General features: G+C 43.0%; 1 protein-coding gene across 1 annotated transcript in view; it reads left to right on the top strand.

The window, feature by feature from the left end:
* The window catches only part of B3GLCT (beta 3-glucosyltransferase), a gene marked incomplete at its 3' end in the record, with an annotated part of 86,131 nt that overhangs the window by 13,535 nt on the left and 53,118 nt on the right, over positions 1 to 19,478 (top strand). Inside the window, exons 3-4 of the mRNA XM_077745410.1 lie at positions 1,746 to 1,785; positions 7,684 to 7,793. Of these exons, the coding sequence (XP_077601536.1) occupies positions 1,746 to 1,785; positions 7,684 to 7,793 (150 nt within the window). The remainder of the gene's footprint in view (positions 1 to 1,745; positions 1,786 to 7,683; positions 7,794 to 19,478) is intronic.

Here is a 19,478-nt window from a genome sequence, read left to right as displayed (position 1 = left end):
TTTTTTTTTTTTTTTTTACAAATAGTTTATTGTCAAATTAGTTTCCACATAACACCCAGTGCTCATCCCCACGAGTGCGCTCTTCCATGCCCATCCCCCCTCCCCCCTACATCCATCAGTTCTCAGTTTTTGTCAGCATTCAAGAGTCTCTCATGGTTTGCCTCTCCCCTTCCCCCACCATTTCCCCCCTTCCTCTTCCCCTTGTTCCTCAGTTCAGTTCCTCCTAATCCTCCTATACGTGCAAACATATGATATTTGTCCTTCTCGAAGATGCAGTGAGTCTATACCTGCTAACTTATGATGCTGACCAGGCTTTGGGTCAGCACAGTTAGAGAAGTGGCTGGAGTGTTCCAGTACTTTTTAGTGGGTTTTTCCAAAAAGTCCGTGTTTTATCAAGATCAAGTGAAGTGTCACTGGATCCTGAGACATAACAAAGGAGTCCACAGTGACTATGGGGTTCTTCTCCACTTAGTGGTTTTTCTGTTCTTGAGACAAAGATCATTTCAGGAAATGCTCCCAAAGGTAGACAGCCCCCTGTGTTTTGCTCTCTCTCCTCTGTGTCTATTGTTTCAGTCTCTTTGGCGTTCTGAAAGAATGTGTCTCTCTGTGGCTGTATCTGGGCTTTTAAACTGTTCCAGTTTTGTTGGGAAAGGCTCACAAGTACATTTCTTATGAAGTCTGTGAAGAAAAAGGAAAGATATTTGCCACTGTCCAATTGTTATAATTATAGCAAATGGCAGTCAAAAGCAGAAAAGGGCAATTAGAGAGAAAATTCCTTCCTGTCTGCTAGAGAAGGCAATGAAAATGGCAGATTTAGCTGCTCGTACTTTGTACTTTGTCAGAGAAATCTTTTTTTAAATGTTTGTTTATTTTGAGAGAGAGAGTGTGTGGGGGAGCAGGGGAGGGGCAGCGAGTGTGGGAAAGAGAATCCCAAGCAGGCTCCCCGCTGTCAGCACAGAGCCCAACTTGGGGCTCCGTCTCATAAGCCATGAGATCATGACCTGAGCTGAAATCAAGAGTCCAACACTTAACCAACTGAGCCACCCAGGAGCCCCATCAGAGAAATCTTTTAGGAGCCCCTCCTCTGATCTACCCGGGATCAGGATCAGGTATTTCTGTGCTCCCATCCGGATTTCTGTGTCCAGAGCTCTGTAGCTCTAAGAACCCCTTCTTCTGTGCTCATGAAGTCTCATGGACCAAAGGCTGAGTGCCACTTGGGGTCTTGCTTGGGCCCCCAGTGCTGCTACTCAGGTGGGAGAGAACACAGTGGTGATATTCTGGATGACGGTATGTCTGAGCCTGCAAGATGATAAAAGCCATAATTAGTGAAGCTCATCTTCATGAGAAACACACACTGCCAGCACCGATACTGTCTCTGTTTTGTTTGCCATGCTTTCGAGTTTACAAGATTTTAAGTGAACTCTCCCAAGAACACTGTGAACCAGTTAAGTGTCAGCTCCATTTTACACAGGAGGAAAGAGCCCCAGTCAGTGACTTGCTCAAAATCATGTAAGAACAGGGCAGCCCCGTCGGAGGCCCCTGCCGGGATGTGGAAGTGCGTCATTGCTGTTCCCTCTCCCGCCTAAGTTTTTGTCTGTTCCTTAGGAAGCATCACCAAGCTCTCATCGTCAGCATCTCCCCCAAATGTTGCTGTGTACCATACATGTTCACTTGGTGTTTTGCTAGCTATGGTATGCGATGACCCTTATCTGACTTAATCTTTTTCTCTTTTGTCTAAAATACAGAATTTGGAGAAAGGTGTTATCTCAAGGAAGAGTGACACAGGTAAGTCATGATATTTTCCCCTTAACTTATGAGTATGTACCCGGGTACGTTTCTTATAAATTGTATTTCGGTGAGGTGAATTTCCCCTTCTGATTTTATTTATGAGATGAAGATTGCTGTGAAAATGTTCTGATCTCTCACGAAGACATGAGGAGAACACTTACTGACATAGTGGCATGTGATTTGTATTGGAAACGACAGCTAATAGGTTAGATTTGATGTCCTTGACCACCATTTGTTGAGTTTCCAGTGAGGGCAGACAACTGTGCCCGGTGGCGGCTGTGGGGGCCATGGAGATGAGAACGGCACAGTGTCTGATGAAGAGGCCCCCTAACCTCTGCCTGGAGCCAATTCCCTGCTTGTTGACCTGCAGACCGGTTTTCCCGAAGGTTAGCTTGCCAGCCACGTGCTGGCCACATCTGTCAAACTCATCCCGAGAACCCTGGTGGAGAAGCAGCGACTTGTGTCTTTGTGGGCCCCCTGTACTTCCATCCCAGCCCAGAGTCACCCTGACATGCACTCCCTTTCCAGATATTGTAAGCGTCTTTAAAAATGTGACCATGATGTCACAGTTGGCTTTTTTTTTCTTGTGCTGTGTGAAATACGCCTCAGTGTGTTGATGAGAGCACAAGGCTGATGTCTGCACGTGGGGTCTCTTCCCAAAGGGTGTGAATGTTGCCGATGTCGGTCATCCCAGGGTAGGCCATGGAGACCTACACAGTGTGCCTTGGACAGGAGGGAAAGGGTACCCTTTCCTTTCTAGGCCTTCGTTTTTTAGGCCTGGGTTCTGTAGGGTCTAGGTGGCAGGCACACCGGGTCGTATGTGCAGAATGGCCTGTGCTGGGGCCTGGCATGCAAGGGACCATGGGAGCACAGGTGGGAGACCTCAGTTCTGAGACTGGTGTATTTAAGGAGTCCCTTTGGGTCACTGCCTCTTCTTCTTTGTATTACGACACCTGTATGGCCCAGCCACACCTCCCCATGTGGAGATGTTCTCTCTGCTGTCAACCCCTGTGGATTTGGGCAATTGTTTATTCTATGGGAGCTGATAGGGCTCCTTGTAGAAAATAGTTATTAAATGAACAAATGATGCTAGTCTGGGACATGGGCTTGAAAGTACAGAGGGGAAGTTACCTGGATAAGTAAATCGACATCCTTGCAGTTATAAGTGATGAATCTGGGTATAGGTACCTTGGTATTTATATTTGCAGAAAAGATCCAGGAGGCATATTTGCCACAGTGTTAACATGGGTCTGCAGGACCCGGGTGGGGGCCTACAAAAGCAGCTCTTGCAGAAGCATCGGAGTCTCGCCACCCTCAGGCCTGGGCCGCAGGCTCCTGCGGCAGGTGGCTGGGTTTCTGTTGGCTCACTGCCTCATCAGTAGATTCATGGGTGACAGTTGTTCTCACCAAAGAGAACACAACTGGAGTGGCTCTTCACATGTGTGTGTGCGTGCACATGTGCGTGCGTATTTAAGGCCGCTAGCTCTTCAGCTTTTATCAGAGGAACACCCCACTATTCCTCATCGTGATGAAATCCGTGTTTCTAGATGATGTCTGAGGTCTAGGAAATATTGGTGCTTAGTAGAGTGTTTGGCACATGACAGGTGCTCAGCAGCTGAAGAATAGAGAACTTTTATTTTCTTTTTCCTTCGAAGAATTATTATTTCTCCCTCAGAGATCTTTTCTCACCACCTTCTTGGTTTTGTCACCTTTCCTTAATGGGCAGCTTACCCTTGGCCTCAGAACCACATGGGTTCTTTCCTAGCCTTGACTCACTTCCTTTCCTTCCCTTGCTCGCCCACTATGCTCCTCATTATTGTCAGGCACTTAGTGTACAATCCATTTCTTGTACCTTCCGGGAGGAAGGTATGATGATCTATCTTGAGTTGTGACAGTGTTTGCTGATGGCAAATGGTGGTTGAGTTCAGAGAAGTTTGAGTGGAGTGATATGGAACCAGTAGGGTTGTATTAATCAGCTCCACTGACTGGGCAGGGGGAGCTTAAGAGTCAGAGGCAAGGGCAGTACAAGCAGAGAAGACCATGGCCACGGTGGGCACTGGGGTCTAGACTCAGCCAGAATGTGACCCAGTTAGGGGGGCTTAGGATGTCTGTCAGCAAAATATTCTTGCAGCTGATATAAAGAACATCAGTAATTTATGGATACAAGTGATCTTCAGCACCTAACTGTGCTAGCCTGTTTGTTTGTATTTCCTGGAATGGAGGTGGGGCTAAATGGCATGTCAGTGATTTTCTGTCGTTCATTATCCACAGGGTCTTAGGAACTGGATTGGGTGCATCCTTACTTTTCCATCTCATCACTAGTAACTGCCCCAGGTGCATCTGATTTCTCAGCCGTATCTAACTGCTTCTGTTTCCAGGGCCGTGATTCCACTTGCTGTCTGAACCTTCACTGTTCCCTCTGTCGAGAAGGTCCTCCTACCTCTTCTTGGGCATCCACAGGACACAGTGTCTCCATCCTTTCTTCTGGGAAGGCCTCACTCTGGGGTCCCAGATGGCTCAGTGGCCTTTCCCCAGTTTGATAGCTGTTAATCTCTAGATCCACCCTCTTAGTGTAGCACTTAAGTCCTTCATGATCAGATCTGGCTGAGTCAGCCTCCCTCTCTAGACCCAGCTTCCCTCTCTAACTTCATCATGGACTGTTCCCTTCATCTTTTTCTCAGAGATGCCTGACAGATTCCCTGGTCACCTACTCCTGACGCTGCAGAGATAAGGCGGGCTGTGGGCTCTAATAACTGCACTGCCTTCTCTGCCACTGATCGGCTACCCTCTGTGCCTGATTCTGCAGAAAATTGCTGCATTTTATTATTTTCATTAACAAAGTTTTTAAAAATTATTTATTTTGAGAAAGAGAGAATGCAAATAGGGGAGGGGGGAGGTGGAGGGAGGGAGAGGGAGAGGAGGAATCCCAAGCAGTGTTCACACAGTCAGTGCACAGAGTCTGACATGGGGCTAAAAACCTGCGAAACCGTCAGATCATGACCTGAGCTGAAGTTGGATGCTCAACCTCCTGAGCCACCCAGATGCCCCCCAAATTGCAGCATTTTAACAGGAACTCAGGAAAGGCCCCTTTCCAGGAGTTCTGCTTGCACTTGTCCCCCATCCTCTGTGCTCTCACAGTTCCTGCTCTTGGCTTTGTATTAGAATGGCTGCCTTCTGCCTTCCGAACTAGGCTCAGGCTCTTACGAGTTGGGACTGTGCTCATCTGGTCTCTGTGTGCCAGAGCCTTGCACTCAGTACAGGCTTCCAGAGGTTTCCTGGATGAGTGCACCTAGGACGCGTGATCAAGGCATGAGAAAAAGGAAGGTGATGATTTCTTAGGTGCAGAAAAAACAAATACAGCTCATAGCACAGGACTCTGGTATAAGCAGAAGGGAATAACTCACTTTTTTTTCTTCTTGCAAAGCCTCTTCCCCATGTGGAGGAACTGTTGTCTTTGTGGGTAGAGTGGGAGTTTTGCTGCTATGGTAGAAGAAATGGCAGGAGCTGATTACTGCAGGATTAACGTTTTGACAGATGGATTTGCTCTTTTAAAAATTATTGTGAACATACAGGAAGCTACAAAGAGTAATATAATGACATCCATGTAGTTACCACCTAGTTTAAGAAATAAAACACTCCTAACACAGTTGAAGCCTTTCTACCATTATCTTGATTTGATGTTTATATCATTCTCATGTAATCTTTTATATTTTTACATCATATATGATATATATATGCATATATAGTATATATCCATCATATATATTTGTGTTTATCTTTTCACAAACCGTTGATTTATATGGTTATTCCTTTGTAGCTTGCTTTTTATTTTTTTCAAGTCTGTACAGTTCATCTATAATATCCATCTGGACTGATGCATCAAGTGCTAGTTAATTTTTATTCCTGTATAGTGTTCTACTTTGTATATTTTGTTAGTAGGTTTTTGAGTTGCTTCAGATTTTTCCTTTCACACAATCCTGCTGTGAACTCTCTTGTTGTATATCCTTGTTTACACATATGCAAGTTTCTCAAGGATGATTAGTAGGAGTGGAGTTTCTGGATCATTGCGAATGTGCATCTTCAGCTCTATTAAATTTTGCAAAAAATCATTCTCTCAAGTTTATTTATTCCGTTTTTAACAAAAGTAAGTCTTTATCACTCCTCTTTTGATATGTCACTTACATTAATGTTTCACATGTAGTAGATTGAATACTACATTTCAGCTGAAATATACGACACCCGTTTAAGGCTTGTCTATGTGTCCTATTTATAGAGCCAAGAAGCTGATTTAAAATAAAGGTAGGTATGTGGAATGTTCATATTTATATAAATTCCTACAGGAAAAGAATTAGGTCAACATTCAGGTTGTTGAGCATTTCCTTTTAAATTTTTTTATTGAGTTTTAACCAAAGAGCATTTTGTATTATTTTTAGGATCTGGATGGCTCACTGTGGAGCTATTTGTTGTATGAATATTTGAATGAGTGAATAAATGAGTGGAACTATAGAACTGAACATAAGAGTAATAAAATATAATGGAATAAAATTTAAACCAGATTATATCTCTGAGTCGAGGTGTTAAAGGGACAGGGACACTGCGGGGGTTAGGTCCCCGTGTTCATTGCTGGAAGCCTGGCTGGAGGCAGCAGTTTACGAGAAGTCTGCCTTCTGCCAACACCCCTGTCTGGTGGCAGGGTGCTGACACAGTGGCCGTTTCTATCTGTTACTTTATCACAAGCTCAGAACCTCATGTGCTGCTCCGTTATGGGGACTGGGCAGCCATCTTTACCGGCAAGACCTCCGACATTCTTCCCTGGGCAGGTGAGCCTAGCATGCGAGGTTACTACTTACTGGCCATTGTAAGGAAGTTGGCCACTCTGAGGTGAGTCTCTAGAGGGCTGGCAAAGATTGCCAGTGTTGTTGTAGATGGACTTTTATGCCACACTTCTTGCTAACGCCCTGCTGCTGTGGAATTATGGCTGTTTTCCTGGAGCTAACACTTAATTCTGACTAGGTGCCTTGTAAAGCAGGGTAGAGATGATTGAGTTATTTATTTGCAAGCTCTTGTGAACTCACAGGACAGAAGCAGCCACTGTTGAATGTTTCCTTAAAGAGTCATCCAGAACATTCTTGAGATAGTATATACATCTTCTAGGGCTGCTGAATTGAGGTGCCACCAATTGTGTGGCTTAAACAATAGAAATCTGTCTCTCAGTTCTGAAGGGTAGAAGTCTCAGATCAAGGTGTGGACTTGATCCACCTCCTATTCTGAGGACTTTCTCTTTGGCTTGTAGATGGCTGTCTTCTCCCTGTGGCTTCATATCATCTTCCCTCTGTGTATCTGTGTCCAGATTTCCTCTTTTTGTAAGGACACCAAATTTCAGATGAGTGCCCCCACTAATGACCTCACTTTACCTTGATTACCTCTGTAAAGACCCAGGTCCGGATAAGGTCACATTCCGAGGTCCTAGGCATTAGGACTCCAACATATGCAGTTTGGGGGACACGCTTCAACCCACAACAGTAACAGTACAATGTAGGATAATGTGGGAATTGTTGGAAGGTTCGTTGCAAACAAGATTCTCAGCTACAGGGGAGGCTAGTGTTCTAGACATTTTCATACTTTCTCACATTTACAGTCATTCTTTCGACAGATGCAGGCACAGCTCACAGTTTGTTACCACAAGGTTGATCTAGGACAATGAGCTTATTTACCTGCTCACTTCCAGCGAGGATGTTTCAGAGATCAGTGTAAAAAGAGATTTTGTCACTATGATTACATTTAAATTGATTTTCCCCCCTAGGAGTTTATGGCCTGAAGGCTTGCTTTGTTTTTAAGTTTATTTCAGTTGTTGAAAAATAAAAGCTGAAAACTTTTTTTTTTTTTTGGTTCTAGATTTAAAAGGAATTGTATTTGTCATCCAGAGTCAAAGTAATTCTTTTCATGCAAAGAGAGCAGAACAGTTAAGACAAAGCATCTTAAAGCAAGCTGCAAATCTTACACAGGTGGGTAGTGATGGCTGGGGTGTCTGCTAGTTATTTATTTGTTGATACATTCATGTTTTCCAAAGCACTTTGTCTATAGAGAATTAGTTTCATTCAGATGAAAAAAACTCTTCTGACTTGTTTTGCTTATTTAATATTGACTGGTGTTTAAAATGCTGTAGTTAATTCCTAATGCTCAAAGCATCATCTTCTAAATTCTTATTTTGTTAAATTTAAGAGACTTATGTAATTGTGTAGGATTATTGTGGTTTTGTCATAGAGTATGAGAAAAAGAAGTGGAAGGAATAACAGTTTAAAAGCGGGTCTTAAAATAGCAGAGATAATTAATGTTTAAAATTTTAGTACCAGGTTCTAAGGCAATTTTCATGTTGAAGTAACTGTCATTAACCTTAGTGTGGTGTTTCCTCCATGAGTCTCTTAATCTGTTTTTTAATTGGATATCATTAATTGAACTTTTGAGTTGATTTGTAATGTAATATGTAAGAAGGATTACGGAGAGAAAGATAGGCACATGCAGATACATCTTAATAATGTTTAAAATAGGCATGAACTGAATCTCACGCTGTTACGAATAATGCTGGCAGTTTGAGTAAAGGAAGATCTACTTTCTTGTCTTACCACAGAGGTGCTTTCTTCTTTAGCCAAGCAATAAATAAATAATAAATAAAATTCCTCCAAGCCTGCTCGCTACACCACATTACCATGGCCTTCAAGACAGAAGTGCTTGTCTGTAGATAAATGCCATCCCTCAGCTCTCTCAGCAACGCTTTGACAGGAAATGTGCTTTCTTTCTGTTGGTGGGTGCTGGGATAAATAAAGGATTGGAAATATCAATGGAAAAATGAGCAGCCTTAATGGTATTCAAGGCAGAGATGCTGCTGAGAATAAGGTTTAATTGTGCTTAATCCTTAAATGCTTTACGTATAAAATTCATCCAACCTTCCAGCATCCTCGTGAGGATGGGTCCTTTGTTTCCCTGCTTGGAGCATCGTACCTTCTTGAGGGAGATGAAAGACTCGCATGCCAAAAAGCAGATTTTTTTGGCGGGGGGTGGGGGGGGCATGTAACTAGCTATAGAAGCAGCTTGGTGAGTTTCAAATTCTTCTTTGTCTGGAAGCCCAACTTTTGGACATTTTCTTTTACTAAACCTTGTCTGATTTCATCAGAGAGGTAGACGTACAGCAACCTTGACTGGCTGGCCTTCTTTGCTCTGGTGAATGCACTAGCAGAGTGGCCAAACCAAGGCCGCATCAGGGAGGACGGGGAATCGTGAGCCTGCATAATCCCTCAGTTGGGTCCAGGCAGGCATTAGTGGAATCTGGCTCAAGTGGGCCTTGGCAGTTACCCCAAACTGTGTCATCAGTGATGACATCAGGACAGAGTTATGTGTGGCTGACTCCTGTATGAATTCAGAGAATGTCTATCCCTATGTCACCATACGTGTCCTTGTTCTCAGAAATACCTTCCATCTTACAGAGGCAGAGTCGTAGGTTTAGATTCTGTATCTTCCCTGTTTACTCCAGGGTATCCAGCTTTTGCTGCCTCCATAAGTACCTTCAACCTAGAGGGCAGTCAACATACAGCAGTTGAAATGAATCCAGAGGAAACTGAACAAATTAAGATGAAAACTTCCTTTGAGTAAATTATTTTATCCATTCAAAAATTTTTTGTTTCTTAAATTGATAGTGGTCACTCCCTCTCCTCTTAACTAGAATAGCTATTTGATTTCTCCCAGTGAAACCACAGAGTGTAGGGAAATGAGTAGAGTAAAAACTGAGTATGAGTTTGTGCTAGGAAAATGTGATCTCATGGGTGAGTGAGTCTTTCGGGGACAATATGGGAGAGAAGAAGAAAATTCACTTGACTGCTTTAACACAGACCACAAAGCAATGACTTAAGGAAGGTGGAGATGTACTTCCCCTCACAAATAGTCCAGCTGGAGGGTGGGCTGGAGGTGGGCAGTTCTACTCCAGATAACTTCTGTTTTGTTACTTTACCATGGGCTAAGTTGTCTTGTCCTCACCGGCGTGGTTGGAACAGGTTTACCACCACTATATTGGCCTTCCAGTATGTGGAGGACAATCAGTTTCCTTCTAAGGATGTGACCTTGAAGTTGTACAGGTCACTTCCCCTACATACCATTGTCCAGAACATAATCACATGGCGCACTTAGGCTGGGAAGGGTAATATCTCATTGGCAGCCTTTGGATCCAGTCAAAACTCAAGGAGTTCTTATCACTAAGGGGAAGAAGTGACAAATTGACATCTCTGCTAATGTCAGGATTTTGTTTACACATCTAGGACTCACCCAGTCAGTAGAAGACTTTATGTATGAAACTCTCATTCATTCATTCATTCATTCATTCATTCAGTGTTTACAGAGCAAAGTACTGGATATACAGGCATCAACAAAGCATAGGCCTTGTACTTGAAGAACCCACAGTCCGGGGGAGACAGGCCCATAAATGGGCAAATTTAAAGCAAGGTGGAAATGCAGAAGCACAAGGTACTGCGTGATTCCACTTATACGAAGTATATAAAATAACCAAATTCATAAAATCAAAGACCAGGAGTGTAGTAACCAGGGGAGGGGGAAATGAGGAATTATCAATAGGCACATAGTCTCAGTTAAGTAAGATGAATAAACTCTAGGGTCTGCATTCCAGCCTCATGCCTACAACCAGCAACACTCCATCGTACACTTAAAAGTTGTTAAGAGGACAGAGCCTGTGTTAAGTGTTCTTACCACAGCATAATAAGAACAAGTAAATAAAACATTAGGTACTAGTGTGGATAAGGAGGATGACGGGAACTGGGAGGGTTTCTCTGTCGGCAGCCAGGGAAAGGCGGTCACTGAGAAGCAGCGCAGGCGTGGGTGCCAACCTGGAGGGTCAACCTGACTGCGGAGGGGCTGTGTGTCCTGCTGAGGACCCTGATCTTTCTCAGGACCTCTCAGGATGCCTTCTGGGCATTTGAGAAGTATTTCTTCGGGATCCAAGACACGGCAGGACCTGCAGTCACGTTACTAAAAGCACCCCAGGGTGAACACGACTGCTAGGGAGAGCTGTTCTCCTCAACACGTTGGGTCTGCATTTAAAACTGTCTAAAACCGTCACTCCAGCGGTTGTGAGGAAGGCAGCGGAACAGATCCAAGTCTGGGGCAAGAAGCCTAATCTAAGGGCCCCCTCCAAGCGAATGTGACCTCTGCTGGTGCTTTGTCCCAGGCATTTTGAGAAGCACTGGGCTGGGGGTGAGGGGTGGAGCCGGTAGGGGTGATGGCAGTAGGTGATGTGAGGCCAGACCCGGGGAGTTTGGGCGAAGGCCTGAGGAGACGTGGGGACCAGGGCCCAGCGAGGGCAGGTGTGGAGGGACAGGGCCACCATCCACAGCTGCGGATGGGATTCGCAGGTTTGCAAGGTGCAGATGACTTCAGGTTGCTGTAGAGGAAGTCTCAGGTGGAGGTGTCTGCTGCCGGAGCCTGGATATTTGTTTGCTTTAAACTCAGGAGAAAGGTTTGACCAGAAGGTGGTGGATTTGGAACCGGGAACATACACAGGGTGGTGGCTGAAAGCCTGAAGGTGCTGTTTCCAGGGGGGCAGTGGGAGCCTGGGAAAAACTGGGATTTGGGGGCTGGGCAGAGCAGGAGCAGCCTCTGGGGAGACAGAAGGTGTGTGTGAGACCCAGAGAAGGTACACTGTCTGACCTCAGGGAACCTGAAGGAATAGCCTTTCAAATAGCGGTCAATACTGTCCTGTTCCCAAGACAGAGCTAGTGGGAGAGGGTCTCTCAAAACGTCCATTTCACTGGGTCTTCTTGTGCCCTTGTCCTGTCTGACACTTACTCAGGAGGCATCCACACCCAGAGTGCTTTGCTGTTGCAGACGCTGTTGTTGTTGTTATTCTTAATTGTGGTAAAAGAAAAAAACACAACACACAACATAAAATTTGCCCTCAAACATTTTTAAGTGTAAGTATCGTAAAGTATATTCACATGGTGTAACCAATTTCCAGAACTTTTTGTCTTTCTAACTGAAACTTTATACCCATTAAACAACAATTCTACGTTTCCTTTTTCCCTCAGCTGTTGGCAACCACCTACATCTGCTTTGTCTCTGTGAATCTGACTACTCCTTGTACCTCATATAAGTGACATCGTATAGTATTTGTCCTTTTTTATTTTTTGACTGGCTTATTTTACTTAGTGTGGTAACGTCCTCAAGAGGTTCATCCGTGTTGCAGCCTGTGACTGGGTTTCCTTCCTTTTAAATTGCAGGCTCCACGCTCAGTGCAGAGCCTGACTTGGGGCTTGATCTCATGACTGTGAGATCATGAACTGAGCCAAAATCAAGAGCCAGATGCTCAAACCAACTGAGCCACCCAGGTGCCCCTCCATCTTTTTAAAGGCTGAATATTAATATCATTACTTTGACAGCCTCTCCTCCATCTCTTCTCTGGTAGCTATGGTCACCATGATGGCTATTTTCATCCACAGGTGCTACTTTCTGGGATGCTCATTTGGTATTCCACATGGGCTCCCTTGCAGTGCCCTTTCTCCTCTTGGGCATCTGTGCTGCCCTCAGAATCTGGAGGGAGGCAAGACCTGCGCTTTACTTCTTTTTGTCTCCCCCACGGCACCTAGCGTACTGCCACACACTGACAGCATTAGAAACTGTATTTTCACGGATACATTTTTCTCAGCTTTTAAAGCTTAGAAAGCAGTTTCATTTCACTAAGGTATTTGCCTCCTCCAGCACTTTAATTTATGCTTGTATTTTCGGTTTGCTCGTACTTTATTTTTATTGTCCTTTGCATTTACACTGTGCAGTTTAGACACCTTGTGTAGTAGGTGCCTTAGATTGCCACTAGGTGGCGATATTGGTTTTACGTTTAAAGACCTGTAATTAAGCACCATTATTAAGCAAACCCTTCTTTTACAGCATTTAATTTCTGTGATAATAAATGGAGTCTAGACTACAGCACTGAAGAAGCTTCCCTTTAATTATAAGATAGTCTATTTTTCTTATTCTGAAATTCTTTCCTGGGTTGGAAGCCAGCTATGAATAATACCGAGGTAGTTTTGACAAAACTTTTAACATTTGGATTTAGTTCGCTCATAAGATCCAGCCTTTTTGTAGTTGAAATGGTCTGAAAGATTTTAGAGTCTGCAGCTATACCTGATTCTGGTTCATGTTTTCTCTTTATAGAGTTTTTTAAAAAGTTATGTGTGTGATTAAAAGTTGAATTTTAAAGATCCAAAGATAGGTGACGGCTAACATAGGGTCTACAGACAATACTTGGGGCAATGATGAGCTAACCTGACCTAGAGCTACATGAACCCAGAACAATAAGGTTAAATTCAGAGAATTAAATGCTGAGATGCACAAAACATGGGGGTGGGAGGGGAGGTGTGCGGGGCAAAGCCCCTTTAAGAGGCAGGTATGGCTCCCTGCTTAAAAGTTAGCTGGGACTTGTTTTATGAAATTGACATATTCTTCAGAAAGACTGGACGACTAACTCATCAGCCGTGGAAGTAGAGCGAAGGAGGGTCTCAGGCAGAGGTTGTCAGGGCATCCCAGCACTGTGGTGGGGAGCTTGCTCACTCCTTGGAGGAGGGGTCAGTCCCATGGTTTGGCAGGTGTGCACTGTACCTCTAGCTGAACAGCATGTCTGGGGCCCTCATGTCACTTGGGATCTGGACCATGATGTGCTCGGGTTCCCCACAGATTTGCCCACCATGAGCATTCACAAAAGGTGCTTGCTGAGGGAGGAATCAACTGTAAGTTTTATCATTTGAATATTTATCTGATAGCCCAAAATATCTATTCCTCCCACACTACCAGATGTCTAGAACTGCTGTTTATTTATTCATTACTCTTGTCAGGTTGCACTTGACTACAAAATCTACCAAAAATTAAGGTGCAAAAATTTAATGGTTTCTGTGATTATGCATCTGCTTCTAGCTGCTCTCTTTGCTTTGGCAAGTCATTACTGTGCCTGTTTTGCCTCAAGGGGCTAAAATGAGGTCTTATTAAAAACACAAACATTTTTCACTCTTCTAAATGCGAATATAAAAACAGGAGTCTAAACTAAGTTTCTGTCGTAACTTTGTGCTGTACCGGGAGTCGTGGCTAAAATAATTTGGGTCATTATGGGTTGTCATTCCCATGTGCAGTTTTGACACTTGTAGTGCAGCTTATAATGGCTCTGTAGTGTATAGTTTTATATTCCTTCTACTCACTGAGCCTACAGACTTTACGAAGTGCTCTTCTCTGAGCAGAATACCGTTCTTGATTGCGGTGGAGGGAAGGGTTAGAAAAGGTAGGCTAGCTCTTTGCGTGACTTATCAGGTAGATGGTAACTATTTCATGATAGAAATGACTATATAATTAAGTAGGTATGAGAAGTCCAAGATATGCATTTAAAAATATTTATCTAACAACTATTAGTTGGGTATCTGTGGTTATATTAGGTCCTTATGAATGCAAAAGGACATCTCTAGACAAGACACAGGGCCCTTTAGAAAGATGGTGCACATTTGAGGCCACTGAAGCAGTAGAGCAGTATGTAAAAAGCACATATTAATATAGCGCTCATTGTACACGTGAAGCATGAGACGATGAAGACGGAAGGCTTGTCAAGTCATGTGGGGAAGAAGGGGGAAGTGAGGGATGTCAGTTCAGAGCATGGAAGCTGGAACTAGAAGACAAGCACAGTTGTCAGGAAGGCTTCCTTTTGTTGTTATTTTTTTTAAAAGCTTATTTATTTTGAGAATGAGAGAAAAAGCACGAGTTGGCGAGGAGCAGAGAGAGGGAGAGAGAGAGAATCCCAAGCAGGCGTGACAGTGCAAAGCCCGATGCAAGGCTTGATCCCACACACTGTGAGATGTGACTTGAGCCAAAGTTGGACGTGTTACCCACTGAGCTGCCCTGGCACCCCAGGAAGGCTTACTCGTAGGATCCCAGGTAGCAGCTGGGATTTTTGGAGCAGTTGGGTGATGTGTGAAGACGTATTCACAGTGGGATATGTGGTGAGTGGTCTTTTTAGGTTGGAAATAAAGTCTGAGATGGGGGATGCGGTTGATGAATATGGGGTTCCTAAATGCAGATCTGTAGATATGAGAATACAGATTTTGAAGAAGTGCTATTTTTTTCTTAGATTTTTTTTTTTCCTCCCTGCATTACAGATGGAAGGATCATGTGAAGTTACAAAGATTGGCTATTTAAAGAGGTACACAAACAAAAAGCCACGTGGAGGGGAGGCTAACAGAAACCCATAAGGAGAGTTTGTGCAACAATCCCTTAATTAATCAGGAAGTTAGTTAATCAGGAAATCTCTTAATCAGGAAACCAGTATTTTCTGTTAAATGCCTATTGTGTGCATAGCATCTGTGTTGTGTGTCAGTTGTGATTTGACTTTTGTTTATTGAACCTGAGAAAATTCCTTTTTGAACGGACATCTGTATGAAAATACGTATATATGAATATACTTGCTACATGTAATGGGAAAATGGGAACAGATACTCTGGCCTCTGATGAAGACACTCATGGAGTATCTTATGTGTATGTCGTGGTGCGGAGGCGATCCTTTGAATGTTGTCTTTTCCCTTCTGGGATCTGGGATCCAGTAAACCCAGGGCACCCTAGAGCATGGTCATTTTTATAGTAGCTTCAGAAATATTAGGTATTAACACTTGCCTAGAGTTACAGAAACCAGTATTGTTCTTCAAAGGAATTTCAAAATAAGATTAAATTGGGAACAATAATGGACAGAATATAAAGCATCATCGTGGTTTTTTTCAGAAGATTCTAGTAAAACAAAGATTCAGGCACTGTTCTGAAGACTCTGAAGTGTGAGGTTCAACCATACATAGCACAGGGCAAGGGTCATGCTTGGCTGGGGAAGCACTTCGAGTGGAGAATGGGGAAGGCAGCCTCTGCAGGAGTGAGTGCAGAAGACAGCAGAGGCCCGAGTTCTCACTGAGATAAATACGGGCAGGAGCACAGATACGTTATTTTTCTGTTTTTAAGGCAGGAACACAGGTACGTTATTTTTCTGTTTTTAAGGCAACCTGCAAATACAGAAAAGCAAATTCAGAGGTGGGATAGGCTTGTGAGTTTTTTTTGTGGGGGGGGGCACATTGAAACCATATACATTACATTTGGCAGATGTTGGATTACATTTTCTGCTTTGGGATAAATGGAGCCCAACTAGCTGCTTAGAAACCTCCCCACTCTCCCCACCTCTCAACTAAGTAGCCTTTGAAAAGGACACTTCTAATTTTATTGCTTTCTTTTACCATATAAACTTTATTTAAAGGCTGGATGAATCTCAACCTGAACAGATAAATGATATCTTTTCCTTGTTCATGGAAAGTTTTGTAAACCACTGTTTTCTTGAGGAGAGTTAATCACTTTGGCTCATTAGTTTGGAGAAACCTCATTTCCATAAGATAAGGGAGGAAAGCCAGAGCAAAACCTCTCCTAGATCAGTGTGAGGAAGTTTGAGAAAGACGGGTTCATGTTGCCTGCTTTTAGAAGTGTTTTGATTGTCAAGGAGACAGGGTGAGGTCCTTCATTGAAAGGTTAGCTTTGAGAGTGCATCTCTGACTATCACTAAAGTTCCTTCTTTAGGAGAGAGCAGTTGGATGCTTCATTACTTACTAACGGTTCATTTCTTATAGTAACTGATAGATGTTAAGACATCACGTTAATTATTGAACTGGAGACTTTATTACATTGCTGTTGAGTAAGAATGTATTCATCCGTTCATCTAATACATCCTTATTGAAAATTTACTTTAAGCCAGGACCTGGGCAAGAAGCCCCAGGAGAAAATAGGACATTGAGACCCACATCGCCTCAGGGGCAGTTGCTCAGCAGTAATGAATTCATCGCACCGTGGAGAAGGCCGTGGCATCAGCATTTGTCTCATTTTGGCTGCATAGCATTTGAACCTCTTCCCATGTTCATGTCACTAATAAATAGTGCGGTCAGGCCTGTGCCTCCCTTCCAGCTGGCTCCAAAGCCTCTTCTCTCCGTCCCGCTGCCTCCTGACGTGCAGATCGGGCCTTATCGCCTGAGTGGCAGATCGGCCCAGCTGCTGTGCAGAATAAGTCCGTGCCGACTAGTAAATGGTGTCCTGTTCTTTCTATCCATGTACCTGGCATAATTTTTTTATACAATGTATCCCTGACATTATATTCTAGATTTATTTGCTTATTGCGTTTCTCCTTAATTAGAGCGTGAGATCCTAGAGGGACGTGGTCCTGTTTGCTCTGTTCTTACAACAGTGCCTGGGAGGCTCAGTAGGTTGCGAGTTGGACTTCTGTTTCTGCTCAGGTCACGATCTCATGATTCATGAGTTCAAGCCCCATGTAGCCCCTCTGTGCTGTTAGTGCAGAGCCCCCTTGGGGTTTTTCTCTCCCTGTCTCTCTCTGCCCCTCCCCTGCTCATGTTGTCTCTAAGTCTCTCTTAAAATAAATAAACTTAAAAAAAAAAAAAAAGAACAGTGCCTGGCACGTAGTAGTTGTGCAACAAATATTGTAAAATCAATACTTAGATTAATAGCCATCATATGCATAGCATGTGCCAAATATGTGGCATGTATTTATTAGCTTCCTTGGTACGCAGGACTGTTGCTGTCCCCACATTAGCGATAAGATGACAGAGTCACAGAAAGGGCAAGGAAGTTGCTCAAGGTTGCACAGCTCAGGGGAGCCAGAGCCAGAACTCTGATGCAAGTACCTTGGCTCTAGAAATTGGGTCCTTAAAAAATAAGCTGTACTACCTTTCATGAATGAATGAATGAATGATAAGTTAACACAGATTTATATGAGCTATAAAAATGCATTAAGTAATGTATTTCAAAGTAAAGAGTTAGTAAAAGTAAATTTTATAAATAATGAGGTAATATTTTTCTCTTGTTAGGAAAAGATAGTGATTAAGACAGGTATTTGGGAAAATATATATATATATATTTTAAATATAGGCCCAGGTTCCTGGAAGACATGTTATTACAGCATCACATAAAATCTACTGGTTCATAAATGAATACTGGATTTTTAAAGACTAGTAAATCTGTCTGATATGTGTTCCAAACAGCATATCATACGCTTTCTCAGCATCCTCATAAGATATAACTCCTTCTTATTATAATAATAAACAGATGTTAATTTTCATCATAATTCATGTGTTTGTCTAAAAGCTCAGTTCGGTGCCTAAGAGCTATATAATAGTTGGAATTTGGAAATGCGGCTGAACTGGAATCAGTCTTAAAAAAGGATTCAGTCTTTCAGAACCTTGCCTAATGCTGAGTAAATGCCTTGGCTTTTGCTTTCAAATTTAGTACTTGGTCTGAATGATGAGACCGAATTAGACTGTGAACTCCTGTACTGCTGGGTTTATACTTTGAATTAAGTTATGGGCAAGTCACAAATATTGGGAAACAGTCCATAGAGAAGGGAAAAGGCTGGTGGCATGGACTTAAATTCGCTGAATTCTTTCCAGACAGAGGCAGGCTCACAGAGTAAAGTGATTCAAAACCAACTTCGCCTAGTAGTTAAAGTTATTTAGATAGTCAACGTATTAAGCTGTTTTCATCCATGTTCAAATGTTGGTTCTTTCATTTATACTATTAGTATTTGTAGACCTAAATTTTTATGATTTTCCTTCCGTATGAAGAATGAAGGGCCATCTCCATTCGCAGGGCCGTTAGAATGTTCAGCTACGGAATCAAGCCCTTTTGCCGGATAAAGGCAAAGGATTTGTGTCAGAGCCAGGGAATGAATTGGAGTGTTGGTTTTGAGGGTGTTTCTTCTTCATAATTGTTAGTGGCTTTAAGTGTGAACATAGGCCTCAATACAAAATGTGTTCATAGGAAGCACTGACTGCATGTGCAGTGGGCTTTTGGACCTCAAAGCGCTTGTTAGAGGACTAGTACATGCTTCTGATGGAAATGAAGGTAGACTGGTTCAGTGATACAAACAGAGTTGAAATAAGCAGGTTAGGTGAACTGTGATCAGTTTTTTTTATTTTCTTTCCCTTTTCTGTCATTTGTCCCCAGTAGGCCCTATATGTAGCCCGTTTATGCTTGCCTCTCTTACGGCATTCTCATTATTTTTTAAAATTAAAGGTGTTCTTTTTAAGTAACCTCTACACCCAACGTGGGGCTTGAACCTGCAACCCTGAGATCAAGAGTTGCACGCTCCACTGACTGAGCCAGCCAGGCACCCTCGTTATCTCATTATTGATAGAATTTTGCCTTACCTTTTAGGTTTGAAATAGTAGCACCGTTTGGTGAATAGGCATCATTTAGATTGACAGCACTGGTGCATGCATGGTGCCTTTACTATAGCTTTTATTCCAAATGGCTCTGTTGACCTAACATTTTCTTATTTTCTTTCCTCCTTGATATTTCTCCCTGAAAACTCTGTCATCCATTCAGTTACATATTAAAAAACTTGCATTGCATATAAAAGTGCTGTAAGCTGGTGATCTGGCACCTGTAAAGAGATCTACATCTGGTGGGGGGTGATATTTATAACAGACAAATAAAGAGCATAAATTGTTACAATTCCAAGTAGTCAAAAACTGAGAGAAGATCATTTGGTGGAAAATTTTATTGTGACCTTTTAAGTTATTTTTTCTTAGAAGTGCTAATACACATGAACATGTATGCATCTGTCTTCA

The sequence above is a fragment of the Crocuta crocuta genome, unplaced genomic scaffold (genome assembly GCF_008692635.1).
Source record: "Crocuta crocuta isolate KB4526 unplaced genomic scaffold, BGI_CrCroc_1.0 scaffold258, whole genome shotgun sequence".
Taxonomy (NCBI): domain Eukaryota; kingdom Metazoa; phylum Chordata; class Mammalia; order Carnivora; family Hyaenidae; genus Crocuta; species Crocuta crocuta.
The sequence above is the reverse complement of the archived record's forward strand: the minus strand, read 5'-3'. Positions and strand labels throughout refer to the sequence as shown.